The sequence below is a fragment of the Sceloporus occidentalis genome, unplaced genomic scaffold (genome assembly GCF_023333645.1).
Source record: "Sceloporus occidentalis isolate IW3139 unplaced genomic scaffold, rSceOcc1.0.p SCAF_1, whole genome shotgun sequence".
Classification (NCBI taxonomy): Eukaryota; Metazoa; Chordata; class Lepidosauria; order Squamata; family Phrynosomatidae; genus Sceloporus; species Sceloporus occidentalis.
Window position 1 is genome coordinate 254565154 of NW_028316981.1, and position 26862 is coordinate 254592015.

The following is a 26862-nucleotide window of genomic DNA, read 5'->3' on the forward strand; positions in this document are numbered from 1 at the left end:
GGGTAAGACAAAGGCGTACCTATTAAAAGAAAGGCAGTTTGTAGCTAACAGTGCAGATATGAAACAAATGCTTAAGTTTCATTTCATTGCAACTTTATTTAAAAAGTACAATTGAATACTATCATGCAATATATACATATATCTATATATCTGGATCCTAAGCACCCTGAAGACATGTGCTCAGGACTGCTGTACTAATTACAAAAACATGTTTCTACAAACAAAGGAAATGTTTTGAATTATTTTCCAGAAAATTACATGGTTGTTTTAGATGTGATATGCTTAGGAGGACATAGGAATGTTATTAAGAAATCAAAAAATTCACCCACTCTAAGTTTACTAAACAAAACAAAATCAATAACACATAGTTTTATACAGAATTCCTACAGAGTACCTTGACCTTTTATTCAAATAAGAAAACATTGGTTTGGTAAACGTTTATGTGATCATCTTTTATATTTTTTCATATTTTTACCTGGAGTGCACAAATTATTTAAAAGAGGGCAGGTTTGGCACTTTTATACTGATGTCACCAATATTAATATTTCTTGGGATCTCTGGAAGATTCATATTCTTTACAGCTGAAACAGCCCGGGCTGGGGCTCCTGCTAAACCAGCCTGTATACAGAAGAAAAAGATACTTCTAAGATGATGTCCATCATAATAATAATATACTACTAAGGTGAAATTTACTACAATAAATCTTATACAACATTTACACTAAAATTAGAAGAACAGATGAATTTTTGGTTTGGGATGAAATGGGATTATTCAGAAATATTTAGCCAGAAAGAGAAAAAAGCAATTCGCACGATCTCTAAAATATCGCTAACACGTGCAATGGCAGCTTGATGAAAAAATTAACATATCTGTAAAACAACCAGACTGAGATTAAAGATAAGGCTCATGCTGTCTTTGATTTCTACTGTTTCCAGGTATTGCAACCTACATAGAATATACCTGCAGCAGTCACCTTACACCTGAAATCAGTAAATTCTTGCCAGTAACCCATCTTTATTAGACTTGTAACATCTCATGTATTATTTGCTAGCTTTCCCTATGGTCTTAGCATTTAATCAGATGCTAAAGACTTTATTATATAAAAAGGTAAAGAAGCTTTAACATTGGTTATTTTATACCTATTGTATTAAGTGACTTGTGAATGATCAAACTTGTATACTTATTAGCTTTTAAAATTTCATCACAGTCTGCAAATAAAAAAGACATACAGTGCCAGCAAGTATTTGTTTGGATGACTTACAGCTAAACAAAAGCACAACCTTGTTTCCCCTTTTTTTTAGATTTTTTGCCTTTTCTCTTTCTCTTTTTTAAATTTGGAAGAAAAAATGCTCCAGAGACAAAGGTTTATTAGGTTAACCATCTCAAATGTAAAATGCTTTCCCCCTTTTTGGTTTTATAAACTTAATTAAAGGGTGAAACAGACTGGCACAACAAAGCCGGTTTCGAGCTGGCTTGGGGGCATGGCATGCAAACGATGCATGCCCCCAAGACACCTGGAAGCCGGCTTCGTACCACCCAGCTGCCCACACGTGGGCGGGCTTCCAGGTGTTCCAGCAGCAAGGCATTTAGACACCATACACCACTGGAACATCAGAAAGCCAGCTTCCATCTGCAGCAGGGCGGAAAAGCTGGTTAGGGAGGCCCCAATCTGTCTTTCTCAGCGGTGGCTTGTTCCACCCCTAAGTTATAATTCATATGTCCTATTTTTCTTGGAAGTAAAAGTATCTGCCTTTCAAAATTATTCTTTATGTAGAACTCAATATCAAAACATAAAAAGATCATTAGCCCAATGCATACACGGTTCCTCTGTGTAGTTCAGAGGTTCTTCCTAAAATCCTGAGAAGCTTAGTATTCACTAAAATAAACAGCTAGCTTTATATAATCAGAGAAAATTTTTAAAAGATGTACAAATGCTATAGCAGAAGCACATTACAGACTTCCATAATTAAGCATTACAAATATGTTACTACTACTTGCAGTTTTCTCTCTGGCACTTAAATATATATATGTAAGTAAGTTCACTTATATACTTCTAAAAGGCCACAATCAGCTACAGATGTACAAGTACATTATATCCTCAGCTGTCCATCTGCTTAACAGAAGCCAATTTAATATTCTGACATCATGGGGATCAAGCAGATGGGTAGCAAGCAGTGGCCTCTGGCCACTCCAGTCACGATCAGGCCAAGACTGCCGTGACCGTGTGGCCTGTTCTAAAAGCAGGTTGTTGCTGATGCACTCCCAAGCCAGCCACCAGCAGGAGAAGATTTTTTCCACTCCTTTTTCTGGTGGCTTTGGGCTACCTTTGGCAGCCTCGGAGCAGCTTCTGCCACTTTGGAGGCATGCATCATCTGAATGCCACACCCTGGAAGCAGCCAGAAGCTGCTTCTTTTGGCCCATCTCTTTCAGGCCATTATGTCTTCCATTGATCAGCAATATACGAAACACATTTTACAGGACACCAAGAACTACTGCCAGAATAGCTTTAACTTACAGAATTCAAAAGAAAACCAGGATTTGGCAGGACTTCTGGTTACTGCAAACAGAACTGTTAAGATTCCTAAATAATTTTACTAACAGGCAGAACTATCGAAGGGAGGTAGGGACAGGAAAGCCTATGATGGACAAACCACTATTTCAAAAACAAATATCTTATTCTTTAAAAGACTTGTAGTTTTTACAAGCCATTTAAAATGTAAAAAGTGGAATTTTTCAGGTAGCTGCTTCAAGTCCTATCACACAAATCCCCACCACATTTCAGTAGCATATTTTTTCAGTCATCAAGAATGGTCTTCAGGCAGGCCACATGCAGCTCATGGGCTAGAGGGCAACCAAAATGGTGAAAGGTCTGGAAACTAAGCCTTATGAGAAGAGACTTAGGAAACTGGGTATGTTTAGCCTGGAGAAGAGACGGTTGATATGATAGCCCTGTTTACGTATTTGAAGGGGTGTCATACTGAGGACAGAGCAAGCTTGTTTTCTGCTGCTCCAGAGAATAAGACCCAGAACAATGGATGCAAGCTTTAGGAAAAGCGATTCCACCTCAACATTAGGAGGAACTTCCTGACAGTGAGAGCTGTTTGACAATGGAACATACTGCCTTGGAATGTGACGGAGTCTCCTTCTTTGGAGGTTTTTAAACAGGGGCTGGATTGCCACCTGCCTGGGGTGCTTTGTTTATGAGTTCCTGTATGGCAGGGGGTTGGACTGGATGGCCTTTGGGGTCTCTTCCAACTGTATGATTCTAAGATTCTATTGCCCATCCCCGTTTTATATTGTGCTAGAAATCTGGCTTAAATTTTGGTTCATAGTATAATCCACTGCACTCTGGAAGGGGAGTCGAATTGCTCTCTGAGGTAAGTATTAAAACTTTTCTTTAGTTAATCTATAGCAGCAGTTCCCAACCTTCTCCCCTCCGAGTAGCCCTTAGGGATCCATATGCACTTCCCAGGTGCTCCATGGCTGCTCCACAAAAATGAAAGAAATAAAAATTGAATGAAATTTAAGAAACAAAAAGTAACTCTATTCCTAATCACCATTAACTTGTAAGACCTCTTAGGGACTCCGCCATAGAAACTGATTCTAAAAAGGGTTCTGTGAGTAAAAAAAGTTGGGAACCTCCCAATCTATAGTATTTCTATATATAGTATTTTGATGCTTGTAGATTTTTCAAATTTATCCAGTGTAAGAAAATATTCTGAAAGCCATTAAACTTTTCTATAAAAAAGGGTTATTTGAAATAACAGATTCCTAACTTTTTAGTCAAGTTCCATGTTAAGAAAAAATTAAGAATGTTCCCCTTTCATCTTCTGTTGTGTTTTTTCCAAAGCAACCAGAACATTTTTACACACCCTGCACTAAATAAATACTCATTTTTGCTTGAACATTTAATCCTTCTAAGATGCATTTGCAAAAATGCATGAAAGCCACATCACTCTGTCCCCATTTAATTAAGGATGCATTTTGTTTTTTTAAAGGATGGATATCTAGTTACCCTTATTCAGAACTTTCCCAACAAAGTCCAATCAATGCTCTCTCAGCATCTGGCACTTTGGGTCCTGTACTGTCTTTTTTTTAAATCTATTTTTCATGAAAGAGGGGGAACACCTTGTTTCTATATTGTCATACATAAAGCTCAAAAACTAGGATCTCTTTTGGGTATGATTTTATTACCAAGTAACAAAAGAGGTAAATGTTTGGGCTATACCTAAGGCTGGAAATCCATTTATACAATAGCACAATCTATTGTAAAGTGGAAGATTTCCCATTCCCATTTCAGATCTCCTATAAACCTGTTGCTGAGGGCTGAAAAACTCTTCAGAGGATAATTTCTCTCTAATATGCCATTCTTGTACAAAGTTCTGGAGCATGTAATAGCCTCCCCACTTCAAAAGTTTCTGGATGAGAGGGATATCTAGATCCATTTCAATCTGGCTTCAGGCCTAGTTATGGAACAGAGACAGCTTTGGTCGCCTTGGTGGATGACCTAGGCAGGGAACTAGAGAGGTGAAGTGTGTCACTATTGGTTCTGCTGCACCATCGAACATGGTATCCTTCTGGGCCAACTCTCTGGGAAGACACTTGGGAGAACTGTAACACTGGGGTTCTGGTATTTCTTGGAAGGGCAAACTCAGAAGGTGATGCTGGGAGACTCTTGTTTGATTCTCTGGATATTGGCCCAGTGGGGTCTCACAAGATTTTTTTGCCCCCCCAAGCTGTTTAACATCTATAAGAAACCCCTGGGAGAGGTCATCCAGAGTTTTGGGGTGTGGTGTCACCAATATGACGATGACACCCAAGAATACCTCTCTTTTCCACCTGATTCCAAGGAAGCTGTCTCTGAACCATTGTCTGTTGTTAGTAATGCCCTGAAGGAGAGCAAACAAACTGAAACTTAATCTATACAAGATAGAGGTGTTCTTGGTCAGTCAAAAGACAGATCAGGGAATAGGGACTCTGCTTGTGCTGGGTGGGGTTACTCTCCCCCAAATTATCAGACTCACAGCTTGGATGTTCTGCTGGACTCAACTTTGAAGTTCCAGCACTGGCCAGGAGTGCATTTGCACAGTTAAGACTAGTGCACCAGCCTTTACATTTTACCGTTGAAAATGTTCGGAAACTTAATAGGTTCAAAACTTGTCAGCCAGAATGCTGACTGAGGCCAATTATAGGAAACATAAAACTCCCTTTATGTAACAGCTTAACTGGCTATCATTTTGTTTTCAGGCACAATTCAAAGTGCTGGTTGTGACGTATAAAGGCTTAAACTGCTTACGTCCAGACTACTTGAAATTCCTTATCTCCCCATACAAACCTGCAAGATCACTAAGATCTTACAGGAATGCTTTCCCTCAGTCCAGCCATCATCACACACTCATTTGATGAGGACACAAGTGAGGACACAAGAAAGAGCCTTCTCGGTGGCTTCTCCCACGCTCTGGAAGTCCCTTCTGTAGGAGGCTAGGTTGGTCCCCTCCCTGCTTTCCTTTTCACAATTAAACAGGGAAGCATTTTATTTGTGTGTTCTATTTGTTTTTAACTTTTGTATGGCTTTTAAAGTGTTTTTATAGTGTTTAATGTTTAGATTTTAAATTGTTTTTAAATTTTTACTGGAAACATTTTTAATTTTTAACTGCTGTTTTTGGAAGCCATTTTGGGTCACATTTTGCAAGAAAGGTGGCATATAAATGAAGTAAGTAAATAAATAAAATAAATTTTCAGTATCAGAAAGGTCTATAGGCCAAAAAGCCTAACATTACCATATACACCATACTGTAGTAATGCCTTTAAATCTGAATTTAAAAGCCCATACAGCATTTAAAATACTTACTCAGGTAATTCCAGGACACATGTAATAAACATTTACATATAATGGGAAGTAATATAGCTTAGGTAGGTAACATGCACATTTGCAGAGACAGGACTTGGGTAGTGAGTCTGTTGTATTAAAAGAGCAACCAACATTTCTTCCTGAGTTAAATTCAACCAAGTCTAATTTGCAAATTAAATATGCAAAGGACTGTAGCCTTAAGAGTAGAAGGTAATTCTGTTGAGGCTATGCTTATACAGAATTACCTTCTGGACCAGAAAGTTAAGGAAAGGCTAGTTTGTCCATTAGACTAATATAACAGCTGACAATACTTCCTTAATCTCTATTTTGGTGAAGTCTATAGATCTTTTTACTTTACCAGTGTCGTCCTCTATATCCAATGTTTTCTGCCTACAGATAGGTTGATGTAGCACATCCCTTCAAGTGTATTCTACCTTAGGATTTCAGAGGCACAGCTGGAAGAAACCAGAAATCCCAAAATATATCCTAATTCTGAAAGTTCTAAAAATGTGAAGATTGTCTTGGAAAGGAAAAAAACCCCATAACAGATCAATTGTGACTTTCAAAGAACTAGAGACAAATAACTTATGAAATGAAAAGGGGGGGGGGGGGAAGCAGGACTGCAAGGGGCACCAAACCAAAGTATTAATGCAAGGGAAGGGTGGGTGTCTGATTATGGATACAAAAGAAAGGCAGTGAAGGACCAGGGAGTAAAGCTGATGAAACTACAAGATCCCTAGAAATACAGCTATTGTTGAAAACATGGCTTCATAGGATACTCTGACAAGGTTGGAAATATGGCTTCAAGACAGGCACTAGGATGGGAATGATGAAGATACCCTATTCTCCTTGGTTATTTCAAATGTAGCCCTTGACATGCTGAAATCCAATAGCATTTCAGGCTTGCAATAGTTGGATTCTGACCACAAGTCTGATGAGGTCAAAGTTTCAAGGAGTTTCCTGAAGTATAAAGTCAATCATTGCACTAATATTTGTCTAATTTTCAACATATCAGTTGAATTGAGAAGTGGTAAGCACAGATATACAACTCTTAATCAATATATTAAACTCCAAATCAATATACCCTTTCCAAATTAAGATGATAAACAAGACAGTTTATTGCTTTTTGCTCCTTCCGGTGAGCTCTCAAACACTTAGCCTCTTCTCCCCCACTCCACTTTTAACAGAAAGAGGTAAAGCTCTTAAATTCAATTCACAACTATGTATTTTAGCCTAGGAAAATACCATTTTACTTTTAAAAAATAAAAAATTAAGGGAATTGCTGTGGTTTATACACCATGATTGTATATAATTATTAAATACACTGAGTTGACTTTATTACAAGACCTTATTAGAACATTGTTCATACTTTGGGTTGTTCTTATCAACAGGCAGAATAGTTGCCAAAATGAACAATATTATCTATATATTGCTATTACAGGAGAGTACAAAGATCTCATTTTAGTTTAGCAAATGTATAATCTACAAATATAAATTAGGATGCCTGATTTATTAAACATCAAAACTTTAAACACAAAATAAGTCACATAGTACTTCTAAGACATAGTGAACATTTTCAGAACATTCATAAATAACTAGATACAGTAAGTGAAAAACGCCAAGCACTGATTCTGAATACCAATCACATGTGATTGTTAACATTCATTTCTTTTCATTCATCCATCCAATTCACATGTAAAGTGGTAGATGGGATGGGGCACCTCTATAAGTAAAAGGAATCTGAGAAAGTATATTGAACCTCTCACTTGTTTTAAATTCCCTTTGATCTATTTTCTCTTTTCCATTCCCAATTCACTTCTGATGCAGCTTAGAAAGGTTACTTTTTTACTGTAATTCCCTGAATCCCCCAGCATGCCAGCAATGCTGTGTATGGGTTCTTGTAGTTGTAATCAGGGAGCACTTCCAAGCATTAAATTCTGCTATCAGAGCAGAAATAGCTATAGAAACAGATTAAAGGTAGGGTAGGATTGGAGGGAGAGGAAGTTCAGTATCTCTTATCCACCCCTACTACAGCTTTCTATGTGAAACAGATATGTACAAAAAAGTTTCTCCCATTTCACTGGAAGTCAAAATTCCTGTATACTAAAATGACTGTATGTCTATAGCACATACTAATTTTTTCTTTTGTATTTTAGAAAATTAATTAATTCTGAAATCACATTGTCCACAAACAACTGAAGGGCTTATTGCTGGGGTTCTTCATCATCTCAGTAAGGAACCATCAGTCCTGATGCTTCACACTGAGTACAAGTGGCCAGGTATGTCCACAAGGTTTTAGAAGTACAGTATGAGCCCACATACAGCTAGAATTACAATTAACCAGACAACACATTACCCCAGCTGCTTTGTAATCTCAGTTTAAATGAGCACATAGCAGTTTGACATTTCAATCCTTTGTCCAAAGTCACTGAAAGACATAGGGTTAGATTCACAGAATTGCCTGCAGCAGAAAGGGGTCAGCAGACAATTTTTTTGGGCACCCTTCTCTCACTGACAAGTTTTAATAGATGACTGTGTGTATTCCTCTGTCTGAATTTTTACAATCTCATCTTTACATTCATTCAGCCATCTATGACACAGTTTTCCCCACTCAAAAGAGGTCCATCCCAAGCCTCAGAAAAGCTTATCAGATGCCTTAGGCCACTGCTGGCTAGAGGGGCACTGGGAAAGTCATCTTCCACTGACCTCCTTCTGGAGATATTCTTCTGAATCTAATCTATACTATTAAGACCTTCAGAGACATTGGCATGTGGCACAAATTGAGCACTCTAATACACACTGAGACATGTGCTGAGGTGGTAAACCCAACACCAAATAGATTCACGAAGTCAGAACGCCATGTTTTCTTTCTAGCTACAAAAATGCAGCAATATAAGATATATTTCAGGACACTATTTAGTAATATGGAAGTTGTACATTGTTTTCCTTCTATTACACAGCACATTACATAGCTTTCAGTAACAGAAAAAGTGCTTTAGCTATGGTTTCTCATTAAACCTTAAATAATTTCCCAAATGACATGATAGTTGAGTTTCCCAAGAGACTGTGCTCATTATAAAAGGCAGCTCCTTTTATATGCATCTATCTTGGAAATGATTCCTCCCAATATATTTAATATTTTGGTTAGCACAGCTGCTGGTGTTTTGTGTCAACCCTTCTTCCTAGAACAAGTATGATTCAAAGCAGCAGGGTTATGAATAGGATGGGAGGATGCAGTACAGAATATAAAAGAATGGTCATGTTCTCTTCTCATGGAGTTAAATAAATGAACAGAATTCAAGAAAAAACAAAATGAGGTCTGCAAGTATATCAAAATGCCAAACAGATAGAAGACTTAAGACATACTCTTTGAAATTTCAAGCACTGGGATCACAGCGATAGTAATGGATGGGCATGATTTTTCAAAAATTTTGTTTGCTATATCCTTTAAATTGCCAGACCCAAAAATAAAAACGGAACATGTACAAGCAAAAAGTAAAATTGAGCAACACTACATTAAAAGAAAAAACACGAATTAAAAACCCTTTTCTTACACTATAAAACATTTTTGTAGTTTGGGGAAATAGACAAAGAGGAAGAAGTGAGCTGAGTGGACTGTTCATTATTATACAGTTATTACTGTAAGGATCTAAAATTGTTCTCTGAGTTTGCCACTGAACCCTGAATGTAATGTAATGGCTCCCAGTCACTGTACCATTTTAACTGGAACTTTTTAAAATATTCTAAAAACTATATATTTAATTCTCTATACAGTTTTAATCTATTAGAATGCAGTTTAATTTGAAGTTAATTTCCTTTCATAGTTAGTGATGACACAATAGACTGTCATGTGATTTTAATTCTTATCGTATCAGCCAAGAGTTACCTAGCATTTAATGTATAGAACTATGAACAAAACTTCCCCTTTCCAGTCTCTTCTGCACATGGCATGCCTAACTTTCTGGTAATTCTTATGAAGCCTACCAAAGAATGCCATGAGTGAAAGAAAGCCTAATGGGCAACTATAAACATAGCTGTTTGAAGCACAATGTATGCCAATTTCCCTTTCTACTTAAACTGACCCTTAACACACACACACCCCATTTTCTTATCTATTATTACCAGTGGTGCAGCTAGGTTATTTATATTCTAGATTCAATGGTCTTACACCATTACTATGTTTAGACAATGATTTGTAGTACCTCAGCTGTGAAGTGCATATTTTTCTACTCACTCCAGTCCCCTGCCCCTCCATTCTATGCCACCATTCTAGATGCTAGAGCAAAAAACCTCTTCTTGCTACCTCGCCAGCCTGATTTGCCAACCCTGTTGAAGAAAGGAAAATTCTGTGCATGTGTAGCCTCACATGATAAACTTGTTTAAATCACACCACCTTTGTGATTACTAGAATAAAACAGTGCTTGCTGTCCTTAAACTCATCAGTTTTATTAGGTAATAAGCTCCAATTCTGTCAGAAAATAGAAATTTAAGAATAAATTAACACCTGCAAATGTGTATATTCCTGTGCCCCACAGATAACATTTTTTTAAAAAACAAGATGGAACCTACAGCAACAAGTATCAGTTCCAACAGACTCCAGCATATCTGTCTCATAACCTGCTGTTCTCTGTGTGGTCATTTGGGGCCCTGGACTTTGGCCCCAAGGTATAGCCATAACTGCACCACCGGTTATTACAGTTGACTGTTCCTAACCTTTGCAGAATTTTATTGCTTGCAATGGCTTTCAATAGTTTACTCCTCAAAATGTGCACCAAGAGATAATTTTAGAAGTTTTGTGTATGTATTTTGCAACAGCTATATACCATCTTCTAACGAAAACTTTTATGGAGGCTTATGATAAAGTAATAATAATATTAGTAGCAGTGAGTTTATTAGTACTACAGGTGCTACTACTATAATTGAATATAATTGTTATGGCAGTGTTTATGTACTTCATGCATACATCCATAATGTAAGGTGGAAACTGGAACAACTATGGCTTCCTGGATGTCAGCTGCATTTTTAAAAAGCACATTTTATGCCACATTTTGGACATTAGCATGAAAATATGGACACAGATAAATTTGAAGGCTTCACCTGATCATGATAAGAGCTTACTGGTACTCATACAAGCTAAAAATGAGAGGTTATACAGTGAAGCACTCTGGAAAATGTTCTACTCATAGAATAGGGCTTTCCTACTTCCTTTCTATTGCAACCTAATGGAACCCTCTAAAAATCATTCCGGGGGGGGGGGGGGGTGTCTTGTCCTGGAACAGTGTTTAAAACAGCATGAGAGGCTATAGCTGAAAGGTAGGTTGGTTAAACTGCAGAAATCCAAGAAGCCTTTCCCTTGCATGAAGAGAAATGGCCTTCATTTACACAAAACAGCCATTAAATTTGCAATTTGTATTAGTTCATTTTTCATCAAGGGTACATAGGTCTACAGTCCTATGCCATCACTAAACAAATGGAAGTGGGTCATAGGGTGATATGCTCCCTTCCTCACCCCCTTCTGAAGAATTAACTCCCTATGGTCTTTCTCAGTTTTAAGTATTATATTGGTGATGTTTACTGCTTTTAAGAATAGCCAGAGTTCCCACTTCTCAAGAATTTGCAATCAAAGTGGAAACATATTTTCAGATTCTGGTGAAGCAGAAACCCTAGAGAGCATAAACAAGGAGATGGGAGGGAGGGAGGACAACAAAGCCGTATAGGCTTCAGTTTGTTCACGTACAGTGATGCAGCTGGGGGCATTCTGCCTGTACCAGCAGAATTAGATTTGTTTATAACTTGAGAATGATACAAATGATACAATTACATTGTAACAATATAAATTCGAAAGCTGGGTGCTAATGAAAGGAAGTAAAATAAAATATATGAAGTTAATGACATTCTAGTAAATACACTACAGGCAATAAAAGATGAGGGAAACTAGCACAAAAAGTAGGCTACAAAGACTAATATGGGTTTATCAACACAGAATTTTTGAGTCTGGCCTAATTTATTTATTGCCTTTGACATCATTTTGCTTTCCCTTTACTTAATAGAAGCACATTTTTTCTGAAAATTGGCAATACCTGTATCTACCTGTCCTGTCTGGGAGACTGAAAGATAAAGGTCTGTAAAGAGAAGAATGGAAAGAACTAGAGAAGATCAGGTGGTTTGAAAAAATGAGGACTGACTTAAAACAACCAAATTCACACCCAGCTGAACACTGCAAGAACAACACAAGTATCCTAGTTTTTCCAGGGGACATCTTCCATGTCACTTATAGTGCCTGACAAACCCACATCCAGCTTTTTTCCTCATTCATTCCTTTTTAGCAAACTTTATTTGGCTGATTTTAGCATGACTGGCAAACCTCTAGGATTAGTGGCTATAATTGCCATTAATTATAATTACTTGCAATGAGAGAAACTTGCAATGTTGGAAATGTCCCATATCCTACAAATTAATTTGGTAAAAAATCTCTCTTGTCTGAAGAAAAAAAAATAACCTTTGATTTCCTTCAAGGACAATGAATCACTTACAGAATAAAGGGCTCATTTACTTTTAACAATACCATCCATGGGTGCATTGTCTGTGGATTAGAGATTTGTGAAAATGCTCTGGAAATTTTTGAAGCTTTTTGTTGAAAATAAAGACACAATGCATAGAGCCAATGCCAATTAAGACTTTGCTATCCATGTTTTGGAAAGCAATCTTTGCATATTACTATAATTTGAGCTAAGACAAGTTCACAGCAAAATGATGACTGGGATCCAAAGAACCACATACATACATTCACCAAGTCTTTCTCATCCAACTGTTCCCACTCTTCACATCTCTTGATATAGTATCCCTGAAGTGTCAGACTGCACTAGAATAATGTGCAAACATGAATGGGGAACTGCGGCTGGGGGTAAAATTAATGAGGCACACATCACAGACACAAATAAAGGGGAACTTTGGATCACAGCCAACATTTGGGATTGGAAGTTCACATGTCAATAAGTAGGTTTTTAAATTAACAGATCAAATAGCCTAAAAGGACCAATTAATGTATTCAAGATATTGCTTTTCCTTGCTTTCTTTTGTTCTCTAACAAGCAATGAGATACGTACAACTCAGTAACTGTTGCTTGCCTATTACCTATCTTTAAAGTTTTGAATTATAAGTTAAAAAAACATTAAACTGAGTAGAAGTCAATGGAAATTGAATTTAACCTGATCCATTTCACTGAAAATGGCTTCTTATTATTTGAATAATCATTCAAACCAGAAGTTGAAGGAGGAAATTTAATTTTTAAAAAACTGTGCTTCCAAAGGGATGAATAACTTATTAGTTATGTTCTCCTGAACCATCATAGAAACTAGGTTTTACATACTTTAAGTATGATTTCAATTTTCATTTATTATATCTTTGTTAATATTACTGCACTAGTATATTGCCATGCATCATATAAGGTGCTGCACCATTTCTGTACTTCTCAGACAATGCTATCCAAACAAATTGCAAATTAGAAAAAAAAATACTGTGAAGGCTGAGACAAACCTCTAGAAAAATCACCTCTCAATTTTAACAGCATACTAACTGGCACAATCAATTTCTTTTGTTGATAAGCAAGTCATACTTGCTTATATATGAGGAGTCAAATGAGACATGAAATTCAAAACTAACACTATTATTTGTCCTAGAAAGAATTTGCATTTTCAGTAGTGTTCTTCTTGGATCAAACAGTAGCAGGAGAAAAAGACAAAATGTAAGAAAGAGGTGGCTAATTGCTTTTTTAAAAAACTGAGCCAGAAATCAACTCATAAGTTTAACAATTCACTTCGTTTCATCTCAGAGGTCTATGATTTTGTCAATGTACAGGACCTGATATTCCCAATTCATCTTACATATGGAAACAAGGCCACATCACTTCCTAAATGCCCAAAGTTTAGAAAGGCATTTTAATACCATACATACAGATTTATTTTATTAAAAAGGAAAAATTACTTCTAGAACATGATGGTACCAGATGCCAAATTTATCAGCTGCACAGTACCAAGCTAGATAGTTAAAATGTCAGAATTTAGATTAGCCAAGCACTTCTTGTTAAAACTCTGGACACTGTAGAGCAAACTGTCAGAATCTGGGATTAACCAAAGTTTTTCACTTCTTGTTCAAACACAGACCCTGTATTGTTAGATATTCTATTTAAAACACATGTATTCTTGATAGGTATGCTATAAAAAGAGAACATTAAAATAAGATTCTCTGAGAGTAAAGACACGCTGTAGGAGACATAAGCCTTGACTGAAGGAAGCTCAGAAATGTGTCTGTACATAGATGCTAATGGCAGATGTGAATTTGACAGAAAGGGAATGTTGAACTATTTAAGCAATCAAGGAAGGCTTTTACATGCTATATACTACATGTTTGTTTTTAGCAATACAAGTAGCTGAATATAAAGCAATACTACAATATAAAAGACAATTTCACATCATGCAGGTTCTATGAGCATGCTCTAATTGGCTTTAATGCTTTTCATTCTTACCTCAGATTTTTCCAGTTTATTCTGAGCATCAATTTGGGTGACAATTTCATTCATATTAGTCTCCAAAACCATTCCACCCATCACCATTTCAGCCAGGATATTATGGACCTAAAAAGATCACAAAACAAACTAAAAACATATAGATTAAACTAATACATTACTAATATCCCCTAAGTGATATTTATATTAAATTAGCTTTCTCAATGTAAAATTGGTAACATATCAATTACTTAAATTATAGATGTCTAATACTGGATACTTGTCAATGTTCCAGAGCTGTAAACATCTGATCTTCTGAATTCCAATTCATACAGTATAGAAATGTGTGCCTAATATATGAGAACTATAATATTAATGGCAACCCTAATCATTTGCAGTAGTTGCATTATGATTACAGATTAACACTTGTCCTGCATTTACAACCTTTTCCTGCTGGAAACCTCTTCATTCATAGCTGCCAGAGCTTGTATAACAATGAAAACTGTTTTTCTAACAGCATTTGACAGCACAATGGAAAGAACCAAGGAGATGGAAAGAATTACTTTTTAAAAATACTTTGTTCCAGTTCAGGGAGCTGCTGTGTTGAATGTTTTCTAACAGAATAAGGGTCTCACATTGTAGAGTAAGAACTATCTGATGTTAAATCTTCAGAATTACAATCTAGAGCTTGAAAAGCTTTGGACCTAGGACAATGTAATACTTTGCATGTAGCTGAACAGTTATCTGAGCTATCATATTTGCTTTCAGCACTATTGTACAGCATCTTTATATTATTGTACATTATTTATATTATTTATATTTATTTATATTATTTATATTATTGTATATTATTATTATAATATTGTACAGGCTGGCCCAGCGTCATCAGGGGCTAGCCTGAAGACTGAGTGCCCTCCCTCCATAACTGTCATCTTTCGGCCGTTGAGGGAGAGAACAGGCTGGCCCAGCGTCATCAGGGGCTAGCCTGAAGACAGAGTGCCCTCCCTCCATAACTGTCATCTTTCGGCCGTTGAGGGAGAGAACAGGCTGGCCCAGCGTCATCAGGGGATAGCCTGAAGACTGAGTGCCCTCCCTCCATAACTGTCATCTTTCAGCGGTTGAGGGAGAGAACAGGCTGGCCCAACGTCATCAGGGGCTAGCCTGAAGACTGAGTGCCCTCCCTCCATAACTGTCATCTTTCAGCGGTTGAGGGAGAGAACAGGCTGGCCCAACGTCATCAGGGGCTAGCCTGAAGACTGACTGCCCTCCCTCCATAACTGTCATCTTTCAGCCGTTGAGGGAGAGAACAGGCTGGCCCAATGTCTTCAGGGGCAAGCCTGAAGATACAGTGTATCTTAATTGTAGATTTTTCTTGTACTGTTTTATAATTTTCTTGTACACCGCTATGATCTATTTGGAATAGCGGTTTATAAATAAAACATATTATTATTATTATTATCTGCAACTGCATTTTAATGCACATCTAAGTTACACAGAGAATTTGTGTGCCATGACTTTTGATTACGATTTATGCTCAGGAATTATGAAAATCCAAATATGTGCACTTGTTTACATAATTATCCCAACAATAATATTTTTCATATTTCAAAATATTTTGGCAACAAAAATATTTATAGAAATCCAGAAGGTGCAATGTGTGAGATATGTGGAAAGGAGGCTTGGCCTATATATAAGGTTCATAGATCTCATGATTATGTGTTTGTTTTAAGGGAGAAGCAAGTTCATACTTCAAAAAGCTTTCTTTTTTATTTTTTTGTAATTTACAAGGCCAATAGTCTGTCATTTCTACATCCTCCTCCAAATCCAGATGTGCAAGTATATTAGGAATTTGTAGAAGGGAAAAGACTTCCCTCAGGAAAACTGAGGAGAGGTGGGAGGGGGAGAGATTCTTCTTGGCCTTCACAAGTGTTCAATGTTCTAATCAAAACATGTGTTCTTGGAAAAAATTACAATACTCCCCAAGGAACCTTCAGAGGTGTCCAATAGAGAAGTGGATTGCACACATGAAGAGAAATGTTCAGTTAACATCTCCAGAAAAGTTGTTTCTGGTTTCTCTAACAAATTGCTTCTCCACAATAAAATAATTATGAACTTGGCAACAGTATTGCTTCACAAAACCACACACATATGGAGGAAAAAACCTTCATAATACTTAATGGTAGCCTTTTCGTTCTTTACAAAAATGTGTTTCTATCACTATCTAATGGAAGAATTAAGCATATTATTCCCTTTAATGCCTCATTTGCTAAACTTTTCTCCAACAATAAAACTACTGTGGAGCATGTGTTTCTAGATTTACTTTCCTTTTAACTGCTTTTCTGAAGTTGCCTGAAAACCAGTACAGGAGATTAATGGCCCCCCGGTGTTCATTTTTGGGTTGATGCTGGGGGTGCAGTGGGAAGAGCACTTCCTTTCCCCATAGATTCCACTGTTTCATACGGAGAAATCCACGATTCATTCCTGTCCTTAATCAGTATAAAAAGAATCACAGGTTTTGACTTTTCAGTTCTCTATATCTGTTGATCTATGGTGACCCCATGAATTTTGCCAGTTCCTTCCTTTGAAATATAACCTACAGCAACTGGCATTCATTGGTGGTCTCTCATCCAAGTATTAACCAGTGCTGACCCTACTTGGCTTCCAAGATCAGATGGGATGCAGTGCCTTTAGGCCAAGACTTGAATAGTACATTTCATTTTATGATTTGTGATGCATATCAAATTGCTTAAACTGAGAAATTACTAGGTGATCTGATGATATCTGAACAGAAACTGGTACTGTACAACTATTTCTTGTCTACAGAATAATTTCAGTTCACATTGCAGCAGTTAACCAGAGTACCTTGTCTACGTGGAAAATTAAATCCAGTTCACAGACGTTCTCAAAACATTTGTCTAATGTTTCTACAAATACCTGTGGGGAGAAAAGATTGCAAGAGGTTGAGGATTAACAGCAACTCAATCATTCAATTAAGCACTAACTGCAAACATGGCAAACAGAACACAAACAGCTCTAGAGAATCCAGGAAGTCTGATGTATTTGCACATGTACTATTAATGCAGAGAAATCAGATTTTGCCAGCAGTTTAGAATTCTCTCTCTAGTTAAACATAGCATTTTTCAAAGAAAATCAACATTCTGAAAATTCTTTTATCAGCTTAAATATTTTATACTTCAAGAAATTTCAGGACTCATTAGTAACCATGGGATAAATGTGAGTCATTTTACCAGTCACTTAATTTTGCAGGTTCTTCTAGTTTTCCTATAAAATGTTTGCATGGAACAGCATTTTGTACAACTACATTATAGCAGACATTGAATTTCTCTTTCAATAGACAGAGAACATTGAATCTGCCCAAGCGCAGCTTCTGGAGTGCAGCTTCTGGCCTCTTAGGATACATGCATCATTTCAACAACATACCTCCAAAGTGACCCGAAGCAGCTTTATTTTGGCCTGTCTGTATGGGCCCATAGACTACATCACCTGGCATCAGTTGGCAGCCTCCCATGCAAGTACTAACCAGACCAGAATCTCTTTGCTTCCAAGATCAGACAGGACCTGGTGCTTTTAGCATATTTAGGCACAGAAATGCTAGAGGTTTAATTCCACTTTACCCCAATAATTTCAATGGCAATTTCAAGTATTAAAAACCTGAATAGCAAAAGATAGCTTTGGTTTTTGATGTGGAAAGACCCTGTCTTGTGGAACAAGATGAAATTATATGTACCCCCTTTGTTATGTATTGTATCTCATCCATCTTTCACAAAGCTCAGAAGAGCATATTTCTGCCCCAGATCTGTGCCGAAGCAACCACATGCCACAGCACTGATCCTGCTTCTGTAGAGCACAAAAAGGAGCTTTTTTGGTGCCCTCGAAAGGGGGCCACAGCCCCTGCTGCACAGCTTGATGATACCCCTTTAGTGCAGCGCTGTTTGGGCGCTGTACCAAAGAGGCGTCATCATGGCGTGCGCCCTCTGAACGGGTGTGCACCAAGATGGCGCCTGGGCAGCATGGTGAGGGCTTTGAGTGTGGGGACACTCAGCCCTCACCCCGCCCACAGGCCACCGCTTTTCGCAGGTCTGAAAAGGGCCTCTGTCTTTTAACAATGCTGCAGGCTAGAATAAGACTTGCACAAATCTACTCAGTGAGGTTCATACCTACATCTTTTAGTTTTTGTTTCTTACATTAATTCTTTGTTGTTGTGGCAATAGTGGAGGATGAAGGGAACAAAAATGCCAGAGTCCTGCACTCTAGAAAGAGCATTAAATGGCTTTTATTGAATTTTCAGGGAAGGTACATTAGAGAAATCAAAGGCAGAGGCAATTAAATAGTAAGAATAAGAATTAAAACTGCATGAACAACTAAATATTCTCTCATAAAATTACACTAAATGTTTGCCAACCAGCAAACCAATCACAGTGTCAGATAGGCAGGTCTTAAGTTTGAATCTTTTTAAAACCTCCAAAATAGTATCGAAGTATTGGTGCCAAATTTCAAGTGATAAGTGATGAGACACTAGAACTATGAACAGTGGATTCTATTTCAGTTGTAAATAAAAGTAGCAGCCACTATAGAAGAAAGCTTTGTGGCAAGATCTTTACAAAAAGAACATTACATTTTATAGGCTATCAGTGAATTAAAAGGGGCATCCATTTTTGTCAATGGAATCTTTAAAGTCTTTTTAAAATGTTTAAAAAATGAAAGTGAATTACTAGCTCCCTCTAGTGCTGTATTTTCAGATTTATACAATGAGATTTTCATGCAGGAAAATTGCTTTCTTCTCAGAATTTTGGTTCATTCACACTATGTATTAGTTACACCTATACAGTTCTCTCATAGCCCAGTGCTATCCATGTTCAACCAGTGATCTACCAATGTCAGACTTATCTGTCATGAAGGAATGATGTATTTATGAAGCAAATATTGATTAAACATGTTGGGTTGAATTCAGAATACAATGCATGCCCTAATACTGGTCTCTCCAATTTTGACAGGAATCATACCCAACTTAATTTGGTCTTCATTCCTCTGTTATCTGAATGTTAACAAATAATTAAAAAATCAAAGCACTTGCTGTTGTTCCTAAATGGAAACTGAAAATTTAGGCAAGGGCATTGGATGTGGTTATTTGAGAAACACTCTAGGGCAGTGGTACTCAAACTTTTTACCCTTGGGACTGCCCTATACATCTACATGCCAACATCACACCTCCCCCACTCGACGTAATATATGAATTAAAATATTTTATTTAGTATGTGTATTTTCATTAACACATTCCTATATAGTAATATTTTAACATTTTGTAAGGAAATAACATTGTTCAAGTTAGAACAGTTTTATTTAAGTAAATTCAATATCTAATTCAACACACGTGTAAATTGTACACAAAAAAGTTAGGGAAGAAAAGGAGGAGGAGGAGAAGGGATCAAGGCCTCCAAGTCTCACCCTCCCCCAAGAGGTCTCGCCCAAATGTCCAAGAACCACTGTTCTATGGCAATTGTCCAATTCCTCTGCATTCATCTGATATATAATGAAACAGACATAAGACCAGCCAGTACAATAAAGGAGACAAGAGTGGATTATTTATTGCTAAGGTGAAGAACCTCTGGCTCACAGGTCAGATGCAGTTGCAAAGTTACCGAGACCTCAATCTCTCTGTAGTTCTGCAAGACAAATCCCCATTTGTATCTCTGCTCACTGTTCAGAGGTAAACCAACCAAAGGGTGAAACAGGCCACCCTGAAGGAGTGGCATGCCCCCGCCCCTTTTGAGCTCTGGATTGGGGCTGCAGCAACCGTACACCACAGCCCCGATTCCAGCATTTTGCCAAAAAGAAGCGACAAAATGCTGCTACTTTTTGGCCTAGAAAAGGGGCACCCTTACCGACACTGCAGCACTTTTCAGTGCTCCTTTGTGGCATGCAGTGTGTAAATGCCATGCCAAAGAAGTGCCGCAATACCACCTGCTGTGAAGTCAGGCATGCAGCCTGACACCAGCATTAGGGTGGCATCAGGACGTGTGTCATCCAAATGCCATGCCCTCCTGCCACCCTGATGTAGGCACTTACGGCCAGTCTATACATGCCCCAAGTCACAAAGGATTACACAGCTCCCATGTCTCCAGTTCACAGCAATATCTAGGGTTGTTTGTTTTTTAAGAAAAAAATTAATAGTAGGCAATCAAATTCCCTGGAGTCTAGCCAACAACAAAAAGCTCAGGCTTGTTGTGTTTTTTTAAAGAGTTTATAACTCACATTACATTGAAAAATAAAAGTTCCAGTGTGTCTCACAAAGTTATTATAAGCAAATTCCTTCATCTTTGGCCCAATGTTAGCACCATTAAAATCTGGTTTAACATCACATACTGGAAGTAGGAGTAGGGAACCTGTGGACTTCCATTTATTTTTAGACTACAACTCCCATAATCCTTGACTAATGGCCAAGATAGCTAGGGCTGATGGCAACCGAGTCCAACAACTGCCTCACTTCTGATTTAGGACTATCCATGGCATCATGTGCGTGCACAATTAGAATGACAGTAAGAGACCTATCCAATGTACAGTATAATACAGTAGTCCAACAGCAATTTCTTTCATTTTGGAGAAACATTTTTCAGCTATCATAAATGGGGGGGAAATCACTGCCAACTCATTGCTGCTTAAATCAACAGGCCTAATGTTTCACTATCCAATGAAAAGTATTTTTTCAGAGCATCAGGATGTTTCTATGGAATCCCTGTTCACTTCCCAAACCAGTCCCAGTAACCTTGCATAATGTGTAAACTTAAATTACATATGAACTCTTTTGGTAACTCCCACCTTGAAAACTACAATAAATGTTATAAATTATGCAGAAAATTTACTTTTTCAGATAAGTACAGAAGTGAGTTTAGCCCACTGAAAGAAATTCTTGGTGGAACTTGATTACTGAATAATTTGTTAAAGAAAGATAGCTACAAAAACAATGTATTTCAGGAACAAGAGGGAAGAAAGATATTACATGTCTGGTTTTTCTTTTCAAATTGAAGGGCAGAAAGTCAAACCTTTGTGTGTCATTTGTTGAGAGAGAGTGTGCATTATAGTTTTGTTTCGCTCCTATGTTGCGTTGTATGTTGTACTATATTGTAGAATGCATGCTGCATATAGTTGGTGCTTAAAAACTATATGATTTTAAAAAGGAAGAAGTCTTAGTACCAGTTTCAAGTAGAAGATGGAAAACTTTGTGGTCATTCTAAATGTATTAATACTAGTTGTTGAAAAATATATTGCTCTATATTATCACTGAGAATTACACAGCATTAGTACTATAAATTTCATAATTAACAGCCAAAGAATACAAGGATGAATTTAGGCATTTTCCCACTGAAACCCTTTTAGAAAAAGAAGAATTTCTTTCAAGATCTCATTAGCATGTATCACTGATAGCAAAGTGCAATCCTCCAGATGTTCCTGGTCTGTATACTCCTATCAGCCTTAGCCACCACAGTTAAGGGTGAGCTTACTGAGAGTTGCAATCCAATAACATCTGAAAGACCATACTTTGCCACCCATGGCAATTAGTCTTCTTCCCCAAATAATAAGAATAAAATCCAACCAAACATCAGTTCAAGAATGTACTAGTTGGTCTATAGATTACTTACTTGTATTAGATCTAAAATGCCAAGTTCACTTTCTGAAGAATCAACACAGAAGACAAAATACAGTGTGGCATAATGTCGATATATCAATTTGTTATCAGATCCACCTATTAATCTAAAATAAAACAAAACAGACATAAAAGACAATCAACAGCAACATTCCAAGTTGATTTTGTTAGGATCTACAAGATTTTTTTTAATAGGGAAGAAAAACTGAAATATCATTGTGACAGAGAGCAGTCAGCAATCCATTAAAACTAAAGCTATTTAAGTCACATTAGAAGACAGTGCGTTTATCTTAAATAAGGTGATATACTACAGCACACCAGTAGATTAAGTACAGAGGTTTACCCACAATGATATTGAATGGGATAGTTCACCATAAAGTACGCTGAAGGTAACTGTTAACATAAATATTATTACAGAAAGAGGTGTCAAAATCATTCAGCATATGATAGCTGCACAAATATTACTTGATTACATAAATGACTAGTAACCTAACATCCTCCCTTTGTGGCATCAGAGTTGTTGATACTTAAACGTTTCTTGGGCTGCATCCACACTGCAGAAATAATCCAGTTTGACACCACTTTAATTGTTATGGCTTCATTCTATGGAATTCTGGGAACAGTAATTTGTTGTGGCACTGGAATTCTAACAGAGAAGGCTAAATGTCTCACAAAACTACAGTTCCCAGAATTCTATGGCAGTTAAAGTGGTGTCAAACTGGATTATTTTTGGCAATGTGGATGCAGCCTAAGTTGGGTTTTGCAGAAGAAAGAAAAAGAATGACCCATATTATGTCTTTGCTGACATGGTAACTATTCTATTACAAACCTCTACTATACAAAGCAGTTCCTAATTTTGCCATACTTACAGCCCTCCTTCTAGAAAGTTACAAACGTTTTCATCCCGTTTTGACACTAAATGAAATGTTTCTCTGATAATTTGTTGCTGTATATCTTCACTCTGGAAAAAGGAAAGATTAGAATAGTAATGCAGCAATATAAAATTTATGTTTCTAAAAACAGTTATACAGCATAAAAACTATTCCATCATTATCCATTACTATACTACAGTATTTACATAATGAGGCCACTATTTAATTAACAAGCTGAAAGGAGAGTCATAACACAGTTTCTGTCCCGCTCCTACTGACAGCCACTAAATAAAGGAATCCAAGCAACTACATAGCAATAAAGTGAATTTTCTTTATACTGAACTTTCTACAGAGGTACTTGTAGTACCTGAAAGACTACCTCCTAACATATGCATCTGTTCCAAATGTAATATCCTCAGCGTAGACACTGCTACATGTCCCACCACTCTGCAAAGCTTGGCTAATGGTACAGATGACATGGCTTCCTCTGTAGCTGCACTCTGAGTGTAGACCTATCTCTCAAGGGAAATCAGGTTGGATCCACCACTTCTGAGTTTCCAGAGGGCTGCTGTTATTTTGCTCAGTCCTCATACAGTAAAATTATGACTGCTCTGGATCTTTTATCTTATGTGGTTATAAAGCTGTTTTTAAAGAGATTTTAATATGTTTTAAAATCCTTCCATTAATGGATTTTGTGTTTTAAATGTTTCTACCATTGTACATCACCTTAAACAAAATACATAGCAAACATATGTTTTGTCTCACTGTGTATGCACATTGTGAATCTGAATAAATGGACACAAACACATATGAAAAAACAGACATTTGTACTTGTCGTACATGTCTGAATATGAAGGAAACTAAGACCTTTCTACTTAGAAACGGTACTGTGATTCTATCAGTTGTATGGCACTTCACATTTCTGTCCAACTGATAATCGTCTATTTACTGTTATGTCCCTTCCTAGTACACCTGCCAAACACTGCAGATGCTGCATCTGTAATAATCTATCGGGCTCAACAACTGTCATGCCAAAGGCTGGCTAAGTATCACGTATCACTGAGGGAGTGAAAAAGGCTCAGCTACCAGGCAACATGAGAACTCACCCATATCCTGCTACTATCTCCTGTTTCTCATACTGTCTGCAAAGAAAGCTTCACTATTCCTCTCTCCTGCCCTCATCTCAAGTCAAGGGTACAGTACTCATTTATAGCACAATTCTCCATGCTGTGGCCCAGAAGAGCGGGGAGAGAGCAGCTACTGTAAAAAGTTTCTTCCTCCTGCAATGAAGAGACCATGGCCTCACCTTTTGAAGAGATGGGAAAGAAAAGTACAGAGAAAGGGCAATGAAAGAGAAGGCGAGTGCATGTGAAAAATGCCTACCTCTCACCACCACCCACAAATAACAGCAGAGGCCTTCTGTAGTGAGGAAGCGGGTGTACTTCATTTTCCCCAAAGAGGGCTCCTACTGTTATGGGAAGGGGAGAACAAGAAGAAGGCACTTTTCACATGCTTCTGCCTCATCCTTCCCTTTCATTGCCCCTTCTCTGTGCTCTTCTTTCGCTATCTCCCCCCAATCTGGAATGCACTGCCCAAGGCAAGAGGTGGCACCTGCTCTTGTGGGGCAAAGGAACCAGGGCTGTCCTGCCCTCCCTCCCACTATACTATTCCCAGTCCGCAAGGAACCCATAGAAACTCTTTTCCCCACCCACACTGGGTGAATACCCTGAGCTAGAACACAAGTGGGTAAGAAAACAATCAGGCTTATTATAAGGTGCTTAAGGTATCATATGGGCCTGAACAGACAGGTCAAAATAAAGCTGCTTTGAGTCACTTTGGAGGTATGTTGTTTACATGATGCATGTGTCCTAAGATGTTTGAAGCCACGTCAAAGCTATGCTCCAGTCCTAAAGACTGCAGCGTAGCTTTGGTGCAGCTTCTGGCCTCTTAAGATGTGTGTGTCATTTAAACAACATACCTCCAAAGTGACGCAAAGCAGCTTTATTCTGGCCTGTCTGAATGGATTCATATGACTCCTTTCTGAAGTGTGTGTGATGTTTTAAACCAGTGCATCTTAAGCTATCTGATATTGGAGACGGCAGTTTTTGTTCCCAGGCCACCAATGAATACCAGGGGCTGTAGACTATATTTTAAAGGAAGGAACTGGCAAAACTACTTCTGACTATTCCTTGCCTTAGAAAACCCTATGAAATTCATGGCAACAGAAATGATGTGAAGGCATGTTGTAACAACAACAGCTTGTTTAGTTATGATGACCATAAGGTGAAGGAGAGTCTTCTGAGGTTGAGAGTGTGTGACTTTGCAGAGGATGACCCAGTGGGTTTCCATGGCTGAGCAGAGATTCAAACCCTGGTCTCCAAAGTCCAATGCTCAACCCACTGCACCACACTGGTCAGAGTCCCACCCTTTACCAAAGGGATGCCAAAGCTGTTGCTCGTTCAGGAGGGGATTTCAGTCTGGAGAAGAGAAGGTTAAGAGGTGACATGGTAGCCATGTTGAAATGTTTGAAGGGATGGCATACTGAAAAGCAGCCTAGTATAATGGTTTGAGTGTTAGACCGTGACTCTAGAGACCAGGGTGCAATTCCCAGCTCAGTCATGAAACTCATTGGCTGACCTTGGGCAAGTCATATGCTCTCAACCTTAGGGGAAGGCAATGGCAAACCCCCTCTGAACAAATCTTGCCAAGAAAACCCTATGATGGAGTTGGTTTACCGTAGCCATAAGTGGGAGATGACTTGAAGGCACACTATACACACATATATTGAGGATGGCACAAGTTTGTTTTCCACTGCTCCAGAGATTATGATGCAGAGTCATGCAGGAAGACAGGAAAAGAGATTTCACCTCAACGTTAGGAGGAACTTAGCTGTTCAATAGCGGAGCACACTCCCTCGGAGTGGAAGAGACCACAAGGGCCTCCAATCAAAGCATCCAGCCTCTGCTTAAAGACCTCCAAGGAAGGAGACTCCACCACTTTCTGAGGAAGGAGTGTGTTCCACTGTCAAATAGCCCTCACTGTCTGGAAGTTCTTCCTAATGTTGAGGTGGAATCTCTTTTCCTGTACCTTGCACCCATTGTCCTGTGTCCTACTCCCTCAATGGAGAGTGGTGGAGTCTCCTTCCTTGGAGGTCTTTAAACAGAGGCTGGAAGGCCATGTCTTTTTTTTTTTTTGGGGGGGGGGGGTATTTTGATTGAGATTTCCTGTGGGGTTGGGCTGGATGGCCCTGGGGTCTCTTCCAGCTCTACGATTCTATCATTGCATTAGATTAGCTTAAAGCATCTGAGGAAGTAGGCTTTGGTCTAGGAAAGCTGATGCTGCCCACTCCTTTCTCTCAGTGGGTCTCAGAGGAGCCACAAGGCACACTGATTCCTGAGACTAACATGGCTATGGCTTTGAATCACAATTAAGAGCTGTAGGCCCATCTGCCACAGCAGCTGCAGGGGTGCTTTGAGGGAGAGTTCCTGCATGGCAGGATGGGGCTGGGCGGCCCTCGCCTCGGGCGTCTCTTCCCATTCTGGGATCCTAGGACCCCACCGACAAGCCCGGCCTCTGTTCGAAAGCCCCAGAGGCAGGGGAGCCAGGGCAAAGCCCACCCACAGCCCTTTCTTTTCCCAGAGGCGCCCACTAAGCCGCCCTGCAGGTGTTCTTCTTCGCTTGGAGACTCACGTAGCGCTGGTAGAACTTGGAGAGGCGCGGCTTGCCGTGGTTGTTGAAGATGAGGATGGCTTTAATCATGGCGAGGGAGGCGGACGCAGCGGGAGGCACCCAGAAAAGACGTTGGGAACCGGCGGGAGAAGGCCGGTTCCAGCCGCCCCTCCTTTGCCTTCTTTCCTCCTCAGTGAGAGAGACCCGAGCCTACGTCTCGTCACGTGACCCCACGTCAAACCAACACCGCAAGGGGAGAAAAGAAATCACATGACTTACCCTTTTGTTTTATTTCCGGCTACGG

General features: G+C 38.5%; 1 protein-coding gene across 2 annotated transcripts; it reads right to left on the reverse strand.

Moving 5' to 3' along the window:
- Positions 1 to 71: 71 nt before the first annotated feature.
- On the reverse strand, positions 72 to 26797 carry AP3S1 (adaptor related protein complex 3 subunit sigma 1). 2 transcript variants are annotated; one of them, XM_089492051.1, is made up of 7 exons: positions 26580 to 26797; positions 22887 to 22978; positions 22013 to 22124; positions 17217 to 17288; positions 14376 to 14483; positions 11932 to 11973; positions 534 to 618 (listed from the first exon to the last, which is right to left on the reverse strand). In XM_089492051.1, the coding sequence occupies exons 1-6, from the start codon at positions 26646 to 26648 to the stop codon at positions 11938 to 11940; spliced, it is 489 nt and encodes a 162-aa protein (XP_089348177.1). In that variant the 5' UTR covers positions 26649 to 26797; the 3' UTR covers positions 534 to 618; positions 11932 to 11937. The 2 variants fall into 2 exon arrangements, with proteins under 2 accessions (XP_089348168.1, XP_089348177.1); XM_089492042.1 differs by lacking the exon at positions 11932 to 11973 and having other exon boundaries at positions 72 to 618.
- Between the last annotated feature and the right edge of the window lie 65 nt (positions 26798 to 26862).

What these genes read in the sequence shown, in the direction of transcription:
- AP3S1 (XM_089492042.1), bottom strand. Translation starts at nt 26,648, where the DNA reads ATGATTAAAGCCATCCTCATCTTCAACAACCACGGCAAGCCGCGCCTC. An exon ending in CCAAGTTCTACCAGCGCTAC is followed by an intron (nt 22,979 to 26,579) that starts GTGAGTCTCCAA and finishes TCCTTTTTCCAG; the next exon opens with AGTGAAGATATACAGCAACA. An exon ending in AACTTTCTAGAAGGAGGGCT is followed by an intron (nt 22,125 to 22,886) that starts GTAAGTATGGCA and finishes GTTTTATTTTAG; the next exon opens with ATTAATAGGTGGATCTGATA.